We start from the raw sequence: 20,094 nt of genomic DNA, 5'->3' as shown, positions 1-20,094 counted from the left end.
ACATGGGTGCACTGCTATTCACTTAGTTTTGAGGAGTCACCTGACAGTTTAATGCAGGGCTACGCCTACAGATGGTGTATAACTTTGATTTGACATACCCTCATTGTATGCTCTACGACCATTAGAACACCACCTACCAAATTGACGTTCACATACCAGACGTTAAAAAGTATGTTCCCTTATTTTTTTTAACTGTGTATGATCTTGTAAACAGTTGGGAACCGTTTAGGAAGAATCCATATCCAATTCCTGAAAAGCACCATGCAAAGGTGTGAACTATTATTAAAGAGATGGATGATCATAATTTGATTTCAAAGGCTCCAGTGCCCTTTTTGAATCCTTTGGTCATTGATGCCAAGGCCAGTGGATTGTTGAGGGTATGCTTGGATGCCAGGGTCATAAATGAATGGTTATTACCAGCGTATGAGAGGACCTAACATTATAGACATTTTGAAGCGGTTCCAATGCATGCAATTTTTTTCAAGTGGTGTTTTGAGGGCATCGTACCACCATGTGGAGGTGTTCAGTGAATCAAAGATCCTTACCGGATTTATGTTCGACCAACAAATGTACTTGTACAACTGTGTACCATTTCGACTCAAGAATGCTGGATCAGCATTGATTAGGGCGTTAGACCGAAACTGGAGTGAGTAGGAAGGATATAACGGTACAATATCTTGACGACAATTTGATCGCAGCGCAAACTTTGCAAGAACATCTAGAACGTTTACACCTCGTGTTGGAAGAGCTTAGTAGAAACAACTAAGATAAACCTTGCTAAATCGCATTTTTGTCCACGAAATATTTTGTTCTTGGGGTATATCATCAATTAGGAGGGTGTTTCCCCGAATCCTGTCAAAATTAAGGCCATTCAAAATTTTTCTAAACCCATGAGTGTTAAACACGTCAGGCAATTCCTGGGTATTTGTGGATTTTTTGCAGATCATTGTCCGGCTTACACGACCACGGTTGCTCCACTGCAGGTTCTCCTCAAGAAGAACAATCGATGGAATTGGGATTCGACATGTGATGAAGCCACATTCAATCAAGAGATAGGGCAGTTACAGATCCAACATGTTGTAAGTTCCATAAGGCACTGAGAATCTAATCCTTCAGAGTGGGTAATGCGGGAGATCGCTAAATTTGCTGGATCTACTGCTCGTGACAACTTTGGCATTGGATTGATGTTATTCCAATCATAATGGAATGCATCAATACAACAATCCATGAATTGACTGGACAGATTCCCAGTAATAAATGTAAGAAATTTATTTTAACTTCAACCTATTCAATACAGTACAAGATGTTAACGTGTTAGTTAAACATCATTAAAATAGTTGAGACATGTTACGCCCCTTTTGTGGGGCATCATCAGTCATATCAGTACCTCAAATTTCTACCAGATGTCTGGTTGGAAAATTGTAAAACATGTTGCATGTTCCAACCAGACGTCTGGTAGAAATTTGAGGTATTGATATGACTGATGATGCCCCACAAAAGGGGCGAAACATGTCTTAACTATTTTAATGATGTTTAACTAACATGTTAACATCTTGTACTGTATTGAATAGCTTGAATTTCAAATAAATTTCTTACATTTATTATTAAGATTCTTTCAATACAGGAAAAAAATTATGTTTATTACTTGCAGATTCCCAGTGTCGTCCACTTTGATGAAAGACCAGAAAGACCTTGGCATAATGTAGTACCATGCCCAGAGACCGTCTATTGAGTTACGAGTAAGGACCCCTTTGGAGAATCTTAAGAAGCGAGCTGAAACGAGAATGAGGCGTTACTGAAACAGATTTTTCCATTGACCCCCACGTGTGGGAGAGCTCATGTTGGTATAGCGACCTGCAGTCTCCGATCCTCCAAGAAAGTTTTATAATAAATTTGCAGAGTTATACATAGGGCCATACAGAATATTTCAAAACAGATAATAATGCATACAAGATCCAGTCCATGGACGGGACAACGGAGGTGATCTACAATGCAGTGAACCTTAATTTGTGTCATGTGCCAGGACAACTCCCTGCCAAAAATTCTGCCGATAAAGGTGATGAGGAGCAAGAAGACATCGACATCGTGGAGGATCCAGAATTGGAAGAAGAGGCCAACAGTATTAACAGATATGGGTTGACGAAGATTCTCATGAGATGGTGGCAGGTGATGAGCCTACGGATGATGATGCATGTGAGGAATGCGCGGAAAAACGAAAAGCACTGATGCAGGAATATATGCAGGTTTTGATGGTGAAGCACGAGTTGAACCGTTAGAATGCCATGCTTCGAAAAAGGCTAACGTAGTTTCAGGAAAATCTGGAGGAAGAATTCACAGTATATCATGATAAGAAAAATTGCTGTTTTTGGACATTTTCGTAGGTGAACTGGGGGGAAGATGAAACCGTTCAATACCACATTAATAGACATGTCATGAGGCCAGTAAGATATATGTGCCATTTTCCGCATCAATTTATGAAGTATTTGGTTGCAACAACATTTACTCCCTTTCCGTGATACGAACGATGCTGCACGAGGTCGGAGGCAAGAGCCCTAATTCTGCGTACGGAGAGGGAGAAGCTTTGAGTAAGCGGGACCTTGGTATTGCCATCTCTATCGTGCAAGGGAGATAAGGAGAAGATGCTACTCTCAGAAGGCTGCCTGTGTCAGAAGGCGTGGTCAACTTAGTGTTTCAACTCTGGAACTGGATATTACCACGAGTGTCCTAGCTATTTCTTGGATACCAATCCACAAATTTCGCTGGCAAAATAATAATAATAATAATAATAAGGAAATTTTGTTACAAGCCCAGGAGAAGTACATGAAAGGAATCAATAAACTCCACATAATTTACAATATTTAATAATATAGAAATATCAGTTATTTCTCAAAAGCTTTCCTAATGACGCATTAAGATACTCTCTGGAAGTTGATTTACTAGCGGAGCGATTGTATCAAAGTGGGAGGAGTGTTCCCTCTCCAAGGCGAATTCAACTGGTTGCTATAAAAGGAACCTGGCCTGTTTGTGAGATCTCACGAAAATTTTATTGTACAGCATTGAATGAAAGACTCAAAAAAATTATTATTACAAGTAAACCACAGGGCAGGTTAAATACATTTACATAACAAATAACATAACACAAAAGAAAGAATTTAGTCCAGTGAAGGTAAAGTTGGTATTATCTCCCATTGAAATTACAATTAAATATTTTTGTGTACAATTGACTTTGAGTCACACCGATAGGACTTATGGCGATGATGGGGCAGGAAAGGGCTAGGCGTGGGATGGAAGCGGCCGTGGCCTTAGTTAACGTACAGCTCCAGCATTTGCCTGGTGTGAAAATGGGAAACAACAGAAAACCATCTTCAGGGCTGCCGACAGTGGGATTCGAAACGAGTATCTCCCGGGTGCAAGCTCACAACTGCGCGCCCCTAACACCATGGCCAGCTCGCCCCTAACACTACGGCCAGCTGGCCCGGTGCAATTAAATAGAGAAAATGGGTGAACAGAATTTTATGAAAATTGGTATTTTAAGTCAGGGAATAAGGCGCTACAGTCTAGGTTATAAATGATTTTATACAGGCTGCATAAAATGGTAGTTTAGGGGAAGAGGCCTAAAATTTAATTTTTAAATATCTATGTTATTGGTCCTACCAAAAAGTACTACATAAGAAAAAATGTAGAGAATACAATTTCCGATCATTTATGTCTTAATACAGTTTTACCGTACCAACATTGATAACAGAATTCATGAATTTAGACTTTGTAGCTTAGTCCATATTAGCGCCGAGTATTGTTAACATGGAAATATTGTTCAGTCGTGATAACTGGCAATAGTTTTTGTCAAGATTGTATTAATGTGTAAAACCACATGGTCATTGGTCCATATCAACAAGAAAAATTGTGAAGACGATTATAAATATGAGAAAAAATTGCGAAGGAAGGATCCCTTTAAGAATAACGGTCACTTGAAGAATAAAACAAGAGGGAGTCTAGAAAGAAGGAAGAAATCTCTGTTCATTAGATACTTAATATCACAGAATCAGAAGAAAACTCAATGTGAAGACCTACAATATTGAAAGTTCGTAAAAATGATCTACAAGAACATTACATTGACCATTGTTTGTTGTGATGAGCTGTGCCTCTTCCACTACCATTAATCTCTGATAGATGGAATTACTGTTGCATGCCAAGTAAAACAGCCTGTGCAAATATTGGCAGGAAATAGCTGGCGAGTTAGATTCTTTAAAAATTTTTAGAGCCATTCCTGTGGTTCATAAACTTTCTGTTAACCATTGGTACGTAACACACTGGTTCATCATAGTATTCTAGCTATTCAATCCCCAATGTGAGGCACTGATTGGAATGAGTAGTGTGTAGACTTAACGGAATACGGCAGAGGAGTGTTCACGGCTGCCTATGGCCTGCTCATTCCATAGCGAAGCATGGGCACATCAGCTAGTACCTATTTAGAAAGAATATGAACCATACACAGCTTTTGGGTAGTGGTCAACTATTTCAGTTTTGTAGAATTTCTTTTGGTGTTACTGAAAGTGTGGCTGTTTTGCAAAGGGCCATAGAAGGACTTTGTATGATGAAAACTAGAAACCACCTTTGTATGTTTGGCCATTTGGATGATATGACAATCTGTGTGAAAACTTAACAAGACAATGACAGGAACATTGAGAAGTTTCTGTAAGTTGCCAAGAAATATTGCCTTAACCACAATGAGGAAAAGAGCCTCCTTCTGCATTAAAGCTATATGTTTTGCATTCAGTTTTCTCACTCTCTGCACTAGCATTAGTATGATGCTTCACAAGTGAATATTTGAACACCTGTGGTGTTCCTGTTTTAGTCCATCTGCTCCACCATGGCTTCGTGTCCTGGATCCGTGTACATCTCTAGGTTTAACAAGAACTTGCTCAAGAGTAATTCTGAATTCATCTACATCTGGTTTCCAGATAGATACAGGTCTACACAACATATCTACAAAACAGGGTGGTCAGAAACAACCTACTGTAAGCCAGGTGTATGAGTAGTAGAGGGTTGGTCATACTGAGGTCGTCAGCTACTTTGGTAACGAGTTTTAAGTTTCTGAGATGCTTCGAAGTGACTCATTGGTTCACGTCTATTTACAAAACGGACTTCAATTTATATAGATAGATAAGTATGGGCACGTTTATAAGTGCAGGCCCTCATTTCAAGATTTACTGCTCCTAAACAGTACGTCATATCGACAAATGAGTTACACCATCACATGCCTTTTTTTAGTGGTCTACAGGGTTGATCCTTTGACATTTTCTCGCATCTCCTATATTTATACAATAGATTGAGTTAGAAACATTGAATAGGGTGAAATTTGGGTACAGTTTTCACACATTGTTTTATTTTTCGCAAACATATGTGGTAGCTAGAAGAAGAGACTAAGAAGGATGTGCAGATTGGAAAGAAATAGAGTTAAAAATGGCTGTGGAAGTAAGGAGAAAATGAAGGAACTTACTAGCAAATTGAATCTAGCAAAGAAGGCAACTAAGGATAACATGATGGCAAGCATAATTGGCAGTCATACAAATTTTAGTGATAAATGAAAGGGTATGTATAGGTATTTTAGGGCAGAAACAGCTTCCAAGAAGGACATTCCAGGAATATTTAATGAACAAGGGGAGTGTGTATGTGAGGATCTTCAAAAGGCAGAAGTATTCAGTCAGCAGTATGTAAAGATGGTTGGTTACAAGGGTAATGTCCAGATAGAGGAGGAGACTAACACTAAAAAAGTATTACAATTTACATGTGACACCAATGACATTTACAGTAAGATACAAAAGTTAAAAAGTAGAAAAGCGGCTGGAATTGATAAGATTTATGGGGATATACTAAAGACAACGGGCTGGGATATAGTACCATATCAGAAGTACTTATTTGATTATTGTTTGCTTGAATGAGCTATACCAAATGAATGGCGAGTTGCTATAGTAGCTCCTGTGTATAAAGGAAAGGGTGATAGACGTAAAGCTGAAAGTTACAGGCCAGTAAGTTTGACATGCATTGCATGTAAGCTTTGGGAAGGCATTCTTTCTGATTATATTAGACATGTTTGTGAAATTAATAACTGGTTCGATAGAAGGCAGTTCGGTTTTAGGAAAGGTTATTCCACTGAAGCTCAACTTGTAGGATTCCAGCAAGATATAGCAGATATCACGAGGTCAAATGGACTGTATTGTGATTGACCTGTCTAAAGCATTTGATAGGATTGATCATGGGAGACTACTGGCAAAGATGAGTGCAGTTGGACTAGACAAAAGAGTGACTGAATGGTTTGCTATATTTCTAGAAAATAGATCTCAGAGAATTAGAGTAGGCGAAGCTTTATCTGACCCTGTTATAGTTAAGAGGAGAATTCCTCAGGGTAGTGTTAATGGACCTTTATGTTTTCTTATATATATAAATGATATGAGTAAACAAGTGGAATCAGAGGTAAGGCTTTTTGCAGATGATGTTATTCTGTATAGAGTAATAAATAAGTTACAAGATTGTGAGCAACTGCAAGACGACCTCGATAATGTTGTGAGATGGACAGCAGGCAGTGGTACGTTGATAAACAGGGTTAAAAGTCAGATTGTGAGTTTCACAAATAGGAAAAAATCCTCTCAGTTTTAATTACTGCGTTGGTGGGGTGAAAGTTTGTTTTGGGGATCATTGTAAGTATCTAGGTGTTAATATAAGGAAAGATCTTCATTGGGGTAATCACATAAATGTGATTGTAAATAAAGGGTACAGATCTCTGCACATGGTTATGAGGGTGTTTAGGGGTTGTAGTAAGCAGTGGCGTAGCCAGGATTTCAGTTTGGGGGGGCATTACGGTAGGTCTTAATCCAGAATTTTACTGTATTTTGGTGGATGTCCAAACTTCCAGAGATATTAGGTGGTATGGAATACCTTATAAGGAAAAGAGTGTCCTTGGTTCCTAGTAAGAGTGGTAGATTCGTGCGGATTGCAGAAACTAATAATATACATGCTTAGTAAAACTACATTTGTTAAAGCTCCTGGGGTGGCTGGTCTCTTTGGACACTCCCCCCTCCTCCACACCTCTGGATACGCCCTTGTCTTCATCTATTATTCCAACATAACTGCAGCATTTCATATTCTCCGAATACAAGTGAAATGAATGCAAGAATGAATTGTCTGAGTAAAGATGCAATATTCTGTTCTAGAATAAAAACGATAATTTTATTGTAATAATGGTCATATGCTAAGGTATAAAGAAGTTACATTTTATACAAAGGATGCGGCGAAGAAACACACACACTATACATATGTAGAATGTAAGGGGTATGGGTATAGATATGTTGTTAGTTGGTAAAGAAAAATATATATCACAACATATACTAGGTAGGGTTATCTCATCCTATTACATTCCCTCGCAAGCCTGGAATAAGAATGTAGTAGTATAAAGTTACAGTTTTGTCACACTAATATACTTATGTGCAGTTTTGTTGTGTTGTCCTTTATTAATTACTTAGGCATGATCATTGGCTAACAATGTTGATATTGCAGCTTCCGAGTACCCATTTATCAGGTATGTAATTTCAAGTTTATGATTATCCACCACGCGCTCGCCTGATGACTTTCTCACTTGGGCACTGCGTCCATCCATCTATTTATCTTGAAATTACATGTTACAAAACAGAAGGGGAGCGAAGGTAGTGAGGGGGCACTGAAGCTGTTTATTATCACAGTCAAGCTATTGCATTCTTCCAAAATTGTATTCCTTTGCTCCCGAAAATAAGTTTCACAGGTTACAAAAATATGATTGTATATTGGTTTGTAACATCATTCTTGACTGCTTTTTATACTCATACTCTTACAGCCTGTATATCAGTACATTGTTTAAGAACAAGCAGTTTGCCTCTAAGAAAGAGGTAGTCTTCAAGCACTATGTCCATAATGTTTCACAACCTCGCCAATATCCACATTGTACTGCCATGAGTGCAAGAGCCGTCAGCCTTTCCTTACCGGTTTTACTCCCCAAATATGTTTTTAGCCTCTTCACGGAAGAATTAGCTGGAAGCTAAGGAGCCTTGTAGGGATGTGACTTAATGCATCCTGCATTCGATTCCCGGCACTGACAGAGTTAAGGAAGGAATAGGATGGGGAAGATACAGCCTTGTTTGTGGGTGCAATAGAGTTGGCCTTGAGTCTCCCGTAATCGAAATATCTATGACACACTTCACCTTCACGGTGTGTAGACCAAATTGGTTCCTTTTTAAAAAGACAAATTAATTAAATGAATATTCTACTTCCTCACAAAAGAAGGATATTATTAATGTTACGATCAGTATCAATAATGCAGCCGCTTTATGTGAGACTACCGGCAAAAATGAGTGCAATTAGACTTGACAAAAGAGTGACAGAATGGGTGGCTATGTTTCTAGAAAATTGAACTCAAAGAATTAGAGTAGGTGAAGCTTTATATGTCCCTGTAATAATTAAGAGGGGAATTCCTCAAGGCAGTATTATTGGACCTTTATGTTTTCTTACATATATCGGTGATATGTATAAAGAAGTGGAATCAGAGATAAAGCTTTTTGCAGATGATGTTATTCTGTACAGAGTAATCAATAAGTTACAAGATTGTGAACAAATGCTAAATGACCTCGATAATGTTGTGAGATGGACAGTAGGCAATGGTATGATGATAAATGGGGTTAAAAGTCAGATTGTGAGTTTTACAAATAAGAAAAGTCCTATCAGTTTTAATTACTGCATTGATGGGGTGAAAGTTCCTTTTGGGGATTATTGTAAGTACCTGGGTGTTAATATAAGGAAACATCTTCATTGGGGTAATCACATAAATATCATTGTAAATAAAGGGTACAGATCTCTGCACATGGTTATGAGGGTATTTAGGGGTTGTAGTAAGGATGTAAGGGAGAGGGTATATAAGTCTCTGGTAAGACCCCAAATAGAGTACGCTTGCAGTGTATGGGACCCTCACCAGGATTACTTGATTCAAGAACTGGAAAAAATACAAAGAAAAATAGCTCGATTTGTTCAGGGTGATTTCCGACAAAAGAGTAGCGTTACAAAAATGTTGTAAAGTTTAGGCTGGGAAGACTTGGCAGAAAGGAGACGAGCTGCTGGACTGAGTGGTATGTTACACATTATGAGTGCTATGTTCCGAGCTGTCAGTGGAGAGTTGGCGAGGAGTGACATCAGTATACGAATAAGTTTGAGTGGTGTCTTTAAAAGTAGGAAAGATCACAATATGAAGAAAAAGTTGGAATTCAAGAGGATAAATTGGGACAAATATTCATTTATAGGAAGGGGAGTTAGAGATTGGAAAAACTTACCAAGGGTGATGTTCAATAAATTTCCAATTTCTTTGCAATCATTTAAGAAAAGGCTAGGAAACAACAGGTAGGGAATCTGCCACCTGGGTGACCTCCCTAAATGCAGGTCAGTAGTGATTGATTTGAAATGTGAGGGTGATGAAGCTTCTCTCCGTAGATGCTGTAGTTACTGGAATAACAGCCAAGATTGTAAGAAGAGTAGCAATGTTAGGAAAAGAGGTATTGTCGATTTCTTTTAGAACTTCAGTCACAGTCTTTGATTGATTTTCTGATGAGATTCTGCATTTTAGCTTCCACAAATGCCACTCCGCCTCCAGAATGTCTTTGTTTGCATTTTCAAAATCGCTTTCTTAAAATTCAATTGGCTTCACAATGTCACCAAAATCTTTCTTAACCACATATTTTGGCAATAGACATTCCAAACCGAGTAAAGTTTTAACAAGTAGAGCGACTGCTTGGTAGACTGATTCCCTGTGGGTGCGTAACCCTCAAGATTAGTCTCGTTCTATGGTTTGTAACCTTGGAGCCAGTACTAGTATACAGTAGCCTGTGCTAGTGGCGTATTTATAGGGGATGGTACTTTTATTTGTGTAAGTTTATCTGAAATACTAGTTCTTAACAGACACCGGAGCGTCGGAGGTTCATCCCGCAGGATAATTTTTAACGTGCCAGAAGCCAATGACACGGAGCTGTTGATATTTCATCACCCTTTTAAGCGCCACCGACCCAAGGCTGGACTTGAACCTGTGAACTCGGACTCAGAAGGACAGCTACTGACCAACTGAGCCACATAAAAAGGAGGTGTCTGTAATTATTGTTATAAATAGGACAGCTATTATTTTTACAAAGGTTTTATGAGGAGCATTTATTAAGACGTACATTTTCCAACTGTCCTAAATGCACGAGACCGGACGGAAGAATTGGCTGGAAGCTAAGGAGCCTTGTAGGGATGTGACATAAGGCATCTTGCATTCGATTCCCAGCACTGACAGAGTTAAGAAAGGAATAGGATGGGGAAGATGCAGCCTTGTTTGTGGGTGCAATAGAGTTGGCCATGAGTCTCCCGTAATCGAAATATCTATGACACACTTAACCTTCACGGGGCGTTGATGAAAGTGGTTCCTTTTTAAAAAGACAAATTAATTTAATGAAGATTCTACTTCCTCACAAAAGAAGAACGATATTGTTCATTTTACGATCAGTATCAATAATGCAGCTTCTTTATGTTAACAGTACAGAAGCTATGATTTCGATTGTAACAATCAAAATCACCAATATTTATTGAAGATCCGTCACCGCACTTGGCAGGACCGGCTTTCTTTTCATATCCCCCTCTAACAGTACAGAAGCTATGATTTCGATTGTAACAATCAAAACCACCAATATTTATTGAAGATCCATCACCGCACTTGGCAGGACCAGTTTTCTTTTCATATCGCCCTCTCGAGGTAAAGTTGTATCCACGCTACTGGCCTGGATTTATATCCCACCCACTGAGTACGCTCATAAATTCACTCAAAATTTAAGGTACAAGGTAAGCCCAAAGAATTGTTGGATACTCAAAATACACCACCATAAATGATGTCGTAATGATTCAAAAATACTAAAAAAGTGAGCAAGCTTAGGGATCATGGGATTTGAAATCTTATAATCATTAGCAACGGCATCTGCGTTTTTAAGTAGACTCCAGATCAACAAAATGTGACTTCCCATTTCAAAAATTTTGGATGCATCGACTGCAATTCAAACCTCGGCCATCTTGATGAGAACATAGAACCATTGGAACTGAGCTATCATTCCTGCCAATTGCGAAATAGTTTCCCGCACTTTTGATGGTGCTATTTAAATTTCCAATCAATCCCCGGGCATCTGACAAAACAGACAGGCCTACCTATAGAACTTACACACACATCCACAATCATGTCTTGCTACGACATGCTAGTGTTGCTGTTAGAATACAATACTTTTTCATAACTTACCGAGGATGTACATAGTTTTGGCTCCTTTGTGACAAAACGGCCCATCTTAAAAAAATGTCACTAATATGGCACAAAATGAACTAACGTGCAGCTCACAATCCCGTCACAGTCTTCTCAACACTGCAAGTTAAATACAGGAATCTCTCAAGCACGGTACAACCCGACAATCGCAACCACGTGACATTGTTGTTTCCAGGAATCGAGTTTATACAAATGCTGACACTATGTTGTAAACTTGCAACTGTTTCTGGCCATGGCTACCGTTATCTCGGTGGTCACGTTGTGGCCCTACACAGAGTAATCCTTTGCTAATTGCCCTTCTCCTCGTCTTTTTACATTTGCCAACATATTCCCAATTCTGAGACTTCTACAGGGGAATATCCTCATGCATCACAATTCTAAGTGCTTTCCTTCCATTCAAGCTCCTTCATTCGGTACAGATACGGAGAATTGTGTGGCCTTACTGAGCCTTGCTCGTAGTTCCGTTGTCGCTACGTTAATTTAACATTTCTGCGTAAGTTCTTAATTTGTTCGTACTGTACGTAAAACATCGGCTGATCCTCGCTCTACGCCAGTGGTAGTAAGGATATAAAGGAGAGGGCATATAAGTCTCTGGGAAGACCCCAACTAGAGTATGGTTCCAGTGTATGGGACCCTCACCAGGATTACCTGATTTAAGAAATGGATAAAATCCAAAGAAACGCAGCTCGATTTGTTCTAGGTGATTTCCAACAAAAGAGTAGCGTTACAAAAATGTTGCAAAGTTTGGGCTAGGAAGAATTGGGAGAAAGAAAACGAGCTGCTTGACTACGTGGTATGTATTAAATAACACTAGAATGTTTATGTTGTTCTCCCACCTATTCAATACAATACAATACAATCTTAAAAGTTAGGACTTTGTCCTTATCAAAATATTAGCATAAAATTAATACATTACCGAGCTCGATAGCTGCAGTCGCTTAAGTGCGGCCAGTATCCAGTAATCGGGAGATAGTGGGTTCGAACCCAACTGTCGGCAGCCCTGAAGATGGTTTTCCGTGGTTTCCCATTTTCACACCAGGCAAATGCTGGGGCTGTACCTTAATTAAGGCCACGGCCACTTCCTTCCCATTCCTAGGCCTTTCCTATCCCATCGTCGCCATAAGACCTATCTGTGTCGGTGCGACGTTAAGCAAAATAGCAAAAAATTAATACATTGGATGGTACATGTTTTGCCTATCAATAGTAGGCATCACCTGCCATTTTTTATTTTATGAATAGATCAGGTACCTGATTGGGAATGACTTATGAATACTGTTAAAATCTATATCTTGTAAAATGGATTGGAGATCGTTAAACAACTAATACCAAAAAAAATGTGGTATACGATTACTTAACAATATTGTGTTAATATTTGAGTCTAAAAGCATGACAATTATTTGAAGATTACAACACTGATATTAAAAGATATTATAATAAAGATAAAAATCAGAAGGCATATTCCATTTGATTGTCAAAGGGCATGTTGTTAAAAACTTGAAGAAAGTTGAGCATTGGTAGTGGTCGTTTGTTCTTGAAGTTTCTATTTATATGCTTATAAATTTTGAAGAATTTACATATGGCCAGGTTCTTTGTAAGATGATAATATTAGTTGAAATGCTGGTGCCGTAGGCTATATTGAAGTTTGTGTAGACGTCATTAGGCCATCTTCTTTGAAGTAATATGTGTGGGAAGAGTTTGTGTAGGTGTAGCTTTTATTGTTGAATGTGTTGAGGTTAGCGTACTAGTCAAAAGGGAACGTTGTTGTCAGTTGGTATGTAGCCAAGTGTGTGATGAAATTCTGTAATTAGAAAGTTATTTTGAATTTAATGAAAGACCATAATTGGAATTAAGGGGCTGAATAGTGGAAGTTAAATGGAAAGTGTTGACACTTACCCCTTTGACCGCTGAGATGTTAACTTGTGTTGAGGGCTTTAGTGCAACTGGCCGTTGCCGAGCTTTTACTTTGCGTGTTGTATTTGTGAAGTCTTGGTGGAGGGGGTTGAGCTCGAGAAGGCGTGGCTAAGGGCCTATTCGCTGCACGTGAGGAGGAGTTTCGGCAGCGGGAGAAGGGGCGGGGGTTGGTGTGTATGTGTTGGATTGGTGGGAGTGTTTACTGATTTGGTGTTAAATATTTTATAAAAATTACTATTCAGAAGGAATGGGTTTTTTAATAGAATTGGAATCTGTTCATAAAGAGGACTTTTGTTATCTATTACATCAATTAAGTTTTTATCTTTGTTCAATTGTTGATCTAGGAAGTTGTATAAGTTTTAATATTCCATCATGAGCTTACCTTTTACAATTCTTTTTAAGATTTCTAGATCCTGATCTGTTGTAGTAAATTTGTGACCTGTTTCCTTCATGTGGTTACTCATCACAGAGAACATATTATGTTTTTGGGCGTTATAATGTTCTGCATATCTAGTTGAAAAACAGCGGCCAGTTTGACCAACATAAGAAAAATTACATACTGAGCATCTGAGTCTATATATACCTGAGCTTGAATATTTGTTGTTAGTTGAATTGACTGAGTTGTGATTACGGCGTAAAAATCGCATACACAATGCAGAATACAAATCAGAATTTATTTTTTAATCACAACTCAGTCAATTCAACTAACAACAAATATTCAAGCTCAAGTATATATAGACTCAGATGCTCAGTATGTAATTTTTCTTATGTTGGTCAAACTGGACTCTGTTTCTCAACTGGATATGCAGAACATTATAACGCCCAAAAACATAATAAGTTCTCTGCGATGAGTAACCACATGAAGGAAACAAGTTACAAATTTACTACAATAGATCAGGATCTACAAATCTTAAAATGAATTGAAGAAGGTAAGCTCATGACGGAATACGAAAACTTACATCTTCCTAGATCAACAATTCAACAAAGACAAAAACTTAAATGATGTAATGGATAACAAAAGTCCTCTTTATGAACAGATTCCAATTCTATTAAAAAACCCATTCCTTCTGAATAGTAATTTTTATAAAATATTTAATACCAAATCAGTAAACACTCCCACCAATCCTACACACACACCAAACCCTGCCCCTTCTCCCGCTGCCGACAACTCCTCCTCACGTGCAGCGAATAGCCCCTTAGCCACGCCTTCTCAAGCTCAACCCCCTCCACCAAGACTTCACAAATAGAACACGTGAAGTTAAAGCTCGGCGAGTGCCAGTTGCTCTAAAGCCCTCAACACAAGTTAACATCTCAGCGGTCAAAGGGGTAAGTGTCAACACTTTCCATTTAACTTCCACTATTCAGCCCCTTAATTCCAATTATGGTCTTTCATTAAATTCAAAATAACTTTTTAATTACAGAATTTCATCACACGCTTGGCTACCCACCGATTGACAACAACGTTCCCTTTTCACCAGTACGCTCACCTCAACACGTTCAACAATAAAAGCTACACCTATCACAAACTCTTCCCACACATACTACTTCAAAGAAGACGGCCTAATGACGTCTACACAAACTTCAATATAGCCTACATCACCAGCATTTCAACTAATATTATCATCTTACAAAGAACCTGGCCATATGTAAATTCTTCAAAATTTATAAGCATATAAATAGAAAGTTCAAGAACCAACGACCACTACCAATGCTCAACTTTCTTCAAGTTTTTAACAACACGCCCTTTGACAATCAAATGGAATGTGCTTTCTGATTTTTATCTTTATCAGTGTTGTAATCTTCAAATGATTGCCATGCTTTTAGACTCAAATATTAACACAATATTGTTAAGTAATCGTATACCACATTTTATTTTGTATTAGTTGTTTAACGATCTCCAATCCATTTTACAAGATATAGATTTTAACAGTATTCATAAGTCATTCCCAATCAGGTACGTGATCTATTCATAAGGTAAAAAATGGCAGATGATGCCTACTATTGATAGGCAAAACATGTACCATCCAATGTATTAATTTTATGCTAATATTTTGATAAGGACAAAGTCCTAACTTTTAAGATTGTATTGTATTGAATAGGTGGGAGAACAATATAAACATTCTAGTGTTATTTAATACAAATACTTTCAATACGGACCCAAAAATGAATTTTATCACATGTAATAAGTGGTATGTTCCGAGCTGTCGGCGGCGAGATGGCGTGGAATGACATTAGTAGACGAATAAGTTTGAGTGGCATCTTTAAAAGTAGGAAAGATCACAGTATGAAGATAATGTTGGAATTTAAGAGGACAAATTGGGGCAACAAATTCATTTATAGGAAGGGGAGTTAAGGATTGGAATAACTTACCAAGGGAGATGTTCAATAAATTTCCAATTTCTTTGAAATCATTTAAGAAAAGGCTAGGAAAACAACAGATAGGGAATCTGCCACCTGGGCAACTGCCCTAAATGCAGATCAGTATTGATTGATTGATAAAAAATTTGCCTCATATATGACCCCTCATCGTGCTAATGATCGTGCTGAATTTGATTATTCTATCTTTCCTATAAGTGTGTCAAACTATGAAATATACATACCGGACGAGTTGGCCGTGCGCGTAGAGACGCGCGGCTGTGAGACTGCATCCGAGAGATAGTAGGTTTGAATCCCACTATCGGCAGCCCTGAAAATGGTTTTCCGTGGTTTCCCATTTTCACACCAGGCAAATGCTGGGGCTGTACCTTAATTAAGGCCACGGCCGCTTCCTTCCAACTCCTAGGCCTTTCCTATCCCATCATCGCCATAAGACCTATCTGTGTCGGCGCGACATTAAGCCCCTAGCAAAAAAAAAAAAAAAAAAAAAAACAGAAATATACATGTAAAACATTCAAAATTTACCTAAAATAGAGAAATACTGCTCTAACGTATAAGGGATCGAGATAAGACTAAAAGTCATAGGACCAAAGTTGTAGATATCTTCATGTTGGGTGTGAATGTGCTATCTGTTTTGTTACATGACTTACCGTATAGCCTCTAAATACCTCGAAACGAAGGTTGGCACCATCATATTTCAATGTTTTTCAGGAGCAAAAGTTTAAACATTTTTTAGCATATTGGAATTTCTCCAATGGTTACAGTCCAAAATTATAATTTTGCCAAATTTCAACTTTCTAGCTCGTCTGGCAGGTTGTGTCCGCAATCTTGATTTGGGCGGGGGATAAATATGAGGATTTTCAGGAAACTCTCAAGCTCATGAAAACTATAGGTCATCGCTTTGGAAAAGTATACCTCCACAGCATGAAAGAAATGCTTACACTTCTTATGCTGAGCCCCAAATTTCAAAACACCCCAGCCTGGCCCTCTCGGGGACTGTTGGAAATTTTCAATTTTTCTAGAGAACCTGAGGTATTCAGCTACTTTAGTAGCAAGTTTTAAGTTTCTAAGATGCCTCGAAATGCCTCATTAATTCATGACTATTTTCAAAACCGACTTCAATTTGTATATTATTATTAGTGCTGTCGATCGATTAAAAATTTTGATCGGTTAATTGAATGACATCGAATTACCTCTTGAAACTCTTCTGTGCAGTTAGCAGCATTGTGGTTTCCTCTAAGATGTTTAACGTGTTATGTTGAAGTGCGATATTCCCCATTTGAATCAATCCAGTGAGCTGTAATCCCCCAAGTGCCTACGGTTAGATATGGAAGACCAAAAATTCACCATGATAGATTGATAGATGCAGATACACTTTGGAAAAGATGAATATGTTTAAGATGATATTGAAAACTACCCGTATTTGTACTTCTGGCATAACTGAACGATTTTCCACATTTTTTACAAAACATTATTTTTCTGTTGATTAATTGAATTTTAATCAGGTTCGCACAGTATCCTTCATAGCTTTATTTAAACTTAATGAATTGTAGTGTGGGCTGCACACCGAAAATTGTCGTACTCTGCTTTCTCAACTCCTAGAACGATATTTCTTGCATTATCAGTGAAAACAGCAACAACTTTGTCTTCCTAACCCCACATCGAATTACATCTCCAACTCTTCTGTGCAGTTAGCGGCATTGTGATTTCCTCTGACATGTTTAACGTGTTATGTTGAATTGCGATATTCCCCATTTGAATCAATCCAGTGAGCTGTAACCCCAAGTGGCAACGGTTAGTTATGGAAGACCAAAAATTCCCCCGAAGTTAAAACATTCTGCTTCTTTCAGTTCATCTAATAATTTTGATCTTTCTACGTCATAAATCCTGTTATCTTTTTATTTATTTATTTATTTATTTATTTATTTATTTATTTATTTATTTATTTGTTTACTTACTTGCTTACTTGCTTAATAATAATAATGTTATTTGCTTTACGTCCCACTAATTACTTTTTAAGGTCTTCGGAGATGCCGAGGTGCCGGAATTTAGTTCCACAGGAGTTCTTTAACGTGCCAGTAAATATACCGCCACGGGGCTGTCGTATTTGAGCAACTTCAAATACCACCGGACTGAGCCAGGATCGAACCTGCTAAGTTGGGGTTAGAAGGCCAGCGCCTTAACCGTCTGAGCCACTCAGCTTGCTTGCTTGCTTGCTTGTTCGCTTGCTACGTAAAACAACTAGGAAAAAAAAAAAATTGAAAGTGACATTGATAGGTGCAGATACGCTTTGAAAAAGATGAATACGTTTAAGATGATGTTGGAAACTATTTGCACTTCCAGCATAACTGAACGATTTTCTGCATTTTTTCACAAAACCGTTTTTCTGGCTGTCACCTTACAACAACCATTTTGTTTAAGTCCGGAAATTTCACCAAGATTTCCTCGCATCGGTCCATAAGCCGTGTTTTTTAACTGAAGTTTTCAAACACTGTGAATTCTGAAAAACAACCACACATGAACTGAGGGTTAATTTGTCACACTCTGTACTGTGTCTTTCCAGCAATTTGTATCCAGCCATTTGCACATTACCTGAAAATTCCTTAATGACAGTCTCTTCACTCTCTTCCGCACATCTATCCATTATGCTGCCAGACTGTGTTTTTTAAAAGATCCACAATATACTACAATAGCCTGACCAGTATTTCTTTACCGATAATTTGTAAAAAGCCTCATTTTACTAGAAAGCAATTAAGGAGGTATGATTGCTTTTACCTTCCTGAAGAAAAGATATGAACATCAGAGTACTTAAATGACCAGTGAATCATAGGCCTATGGTTGTTTGCCCACCAAATGGCAAACAACAATACTATACACAAGTTTTGTGCCACTAGTCTCTGGTCTCAACCGGACACGACTTCATGACATCGCTATTGCCTCAATACGAGGTTCAATAACCATACTCCACAATCATCTATATAGCATCTGATGAGCTGTACATCATGCTATGTTTCAATTTTTTTTCTGAGCCTTGTGATTGTTGTTATTTCTATCTGGCACAGTCTAGCAAATTCACCAATGACTTAGAAGACATAATTATTTTGTAGTTGATATACATTGTCCTTGTGGCAGCCCCCTCGGGGGGGGGAAGTTGTATTAACTAATAAAAAGGTAAAATTAATTCTTTCACCACACTACAATTTTAATTGGTTTGATTAATCGGCTAAAGCACATTGATCGGTTAATTGGATTTTTAGATTAATCGGTTAATCGGTTTGATTAATGGATTAAATCAACAGCTCTAATTATTTTAATTATATATTTACTTTTTAACAAACTCAGTTCTTTGTCAAACCAGTTGCAAGTGTGACTATAATGTATCCTTTTTTCTGAGATAGTTGAGGTCATCCTTTTGTGTATTTTCATGATGATTTTTGTCTTTTACAGGAATGTGTTAAAACTAAGGCGATGAGTTCTGTGCTGTCTACGCGAAAAGTTACTCCACAGGAAGCCCTTGCCGCAATCGAGCGTGTTTTCGACAGGTGCTACAATGACCTTGAACCCATCGGACGCCGAATTCGTCGCAATTCAGCAGATATGCATAAAGCCTATTTGGAGGGTGAATATTATGGATACACCCAGTGATAAATAATGAGCTATGTTTAGATTGATTATAATTAGTTTATCAGGACACTAATTGTTTGTATACAGTTCAGCTGTATTTTTAGTGTAACTTCATATCATTACTGCAAATATACATTACACATCTTTTTACTGTTACCAAAAGACATAATTTTAGGTCCAAGTGAACATAGCATTTAAGAATTTCTGATTGTCAGAAGTATGTTCATAGTTTCAACAGCTTCCCTATCCCCATTTTTCCTTTCCTTTTTCCTTTTTTCTTTTTTAGCTGGCTGTTTGGTGCAGTTGGTTTGCTTTCCACCCCCTGTGCTCAGAGTAAGAGATCAAATTCTTGGACAATTGACTGTTATTTCAGGGTGCCTGAATGTGACACCTTTTATAAGGATGTTCTACTGGCATATTGGCAATACCCTTCATGGTGAAACTCAGTAGCCTGATTTATCTTAAGAATGTTAGTAGTTAAAAGGATGCTAAATAGGCACTGTAAAGTGAATCCCAATGTGCATAAAGTTGTCGTAAGTTATGCATGGACGTCATTAGATTTGTTGTTGTTTGTCATTTTACATGAATCACAGCAAAAACCTTGCACTGTATCTCAATTTGGACTCTTTGAGAGGCATTGTGGTACATTTAATGCTCTCAGGACCAAGCCCATATTATGTGCATGTCCCCAGAAACCAGTAAATTTATATGATTTGCTAAAAATGTCTTCTCTCTACTTACTCAATGGATCTTAACTTACCCCACCTTGGAAGGTTCGATCTTGGCTCAGTTCTGTGGTATTTGAAGGTGCTCAAATGTCAGCCTCATGTCAG

General features: G+C 38.1%; 1 protein-coding gene across 1 annotated transcript in view; it reads left to right on the top strand.

The window, feature by feature from the left end:
• Window positions 1-19,880, top strand: part of LOC136863205 (mitochondrial inner membrane protease ATP23 homolog) — a 177,755-nt gene extending 157,875 nt beyond the window's left edge. The window contains exon 6 of the mRNA XM_067139570.2: window positions 19,085-19,880. Coding sequence (XP_066995671.2) covers window positions 19,085-19,282 — 198 coding nt within the window. The 3' untranslated portion in view covers window positions 19,283-19,880. The remainder of the gene's footprint in view (window positions 1-19,084) is intronic.
• Window positions 19,881-20,094: the final 214 nt, after the last annotated feature.

The sequence above is a fragment of the Anabrus simplex genome, chromosome 2 (genome assembly GCF_040414725.1).
Source record: "Anabrus simplex isolate iqAnaSimp1 chromosome 2, ASM4041472v1, whole genome shotgun sequence".
NCBI lineage: Eukaryota > Metazoa > Arthropoda > Insecta > Orthoptera > Tettigoniidae > Anabrus > Anabrus simplex.
This window is presented reverse-complemented; position numbering and strand designations above follow the sequence as displayed.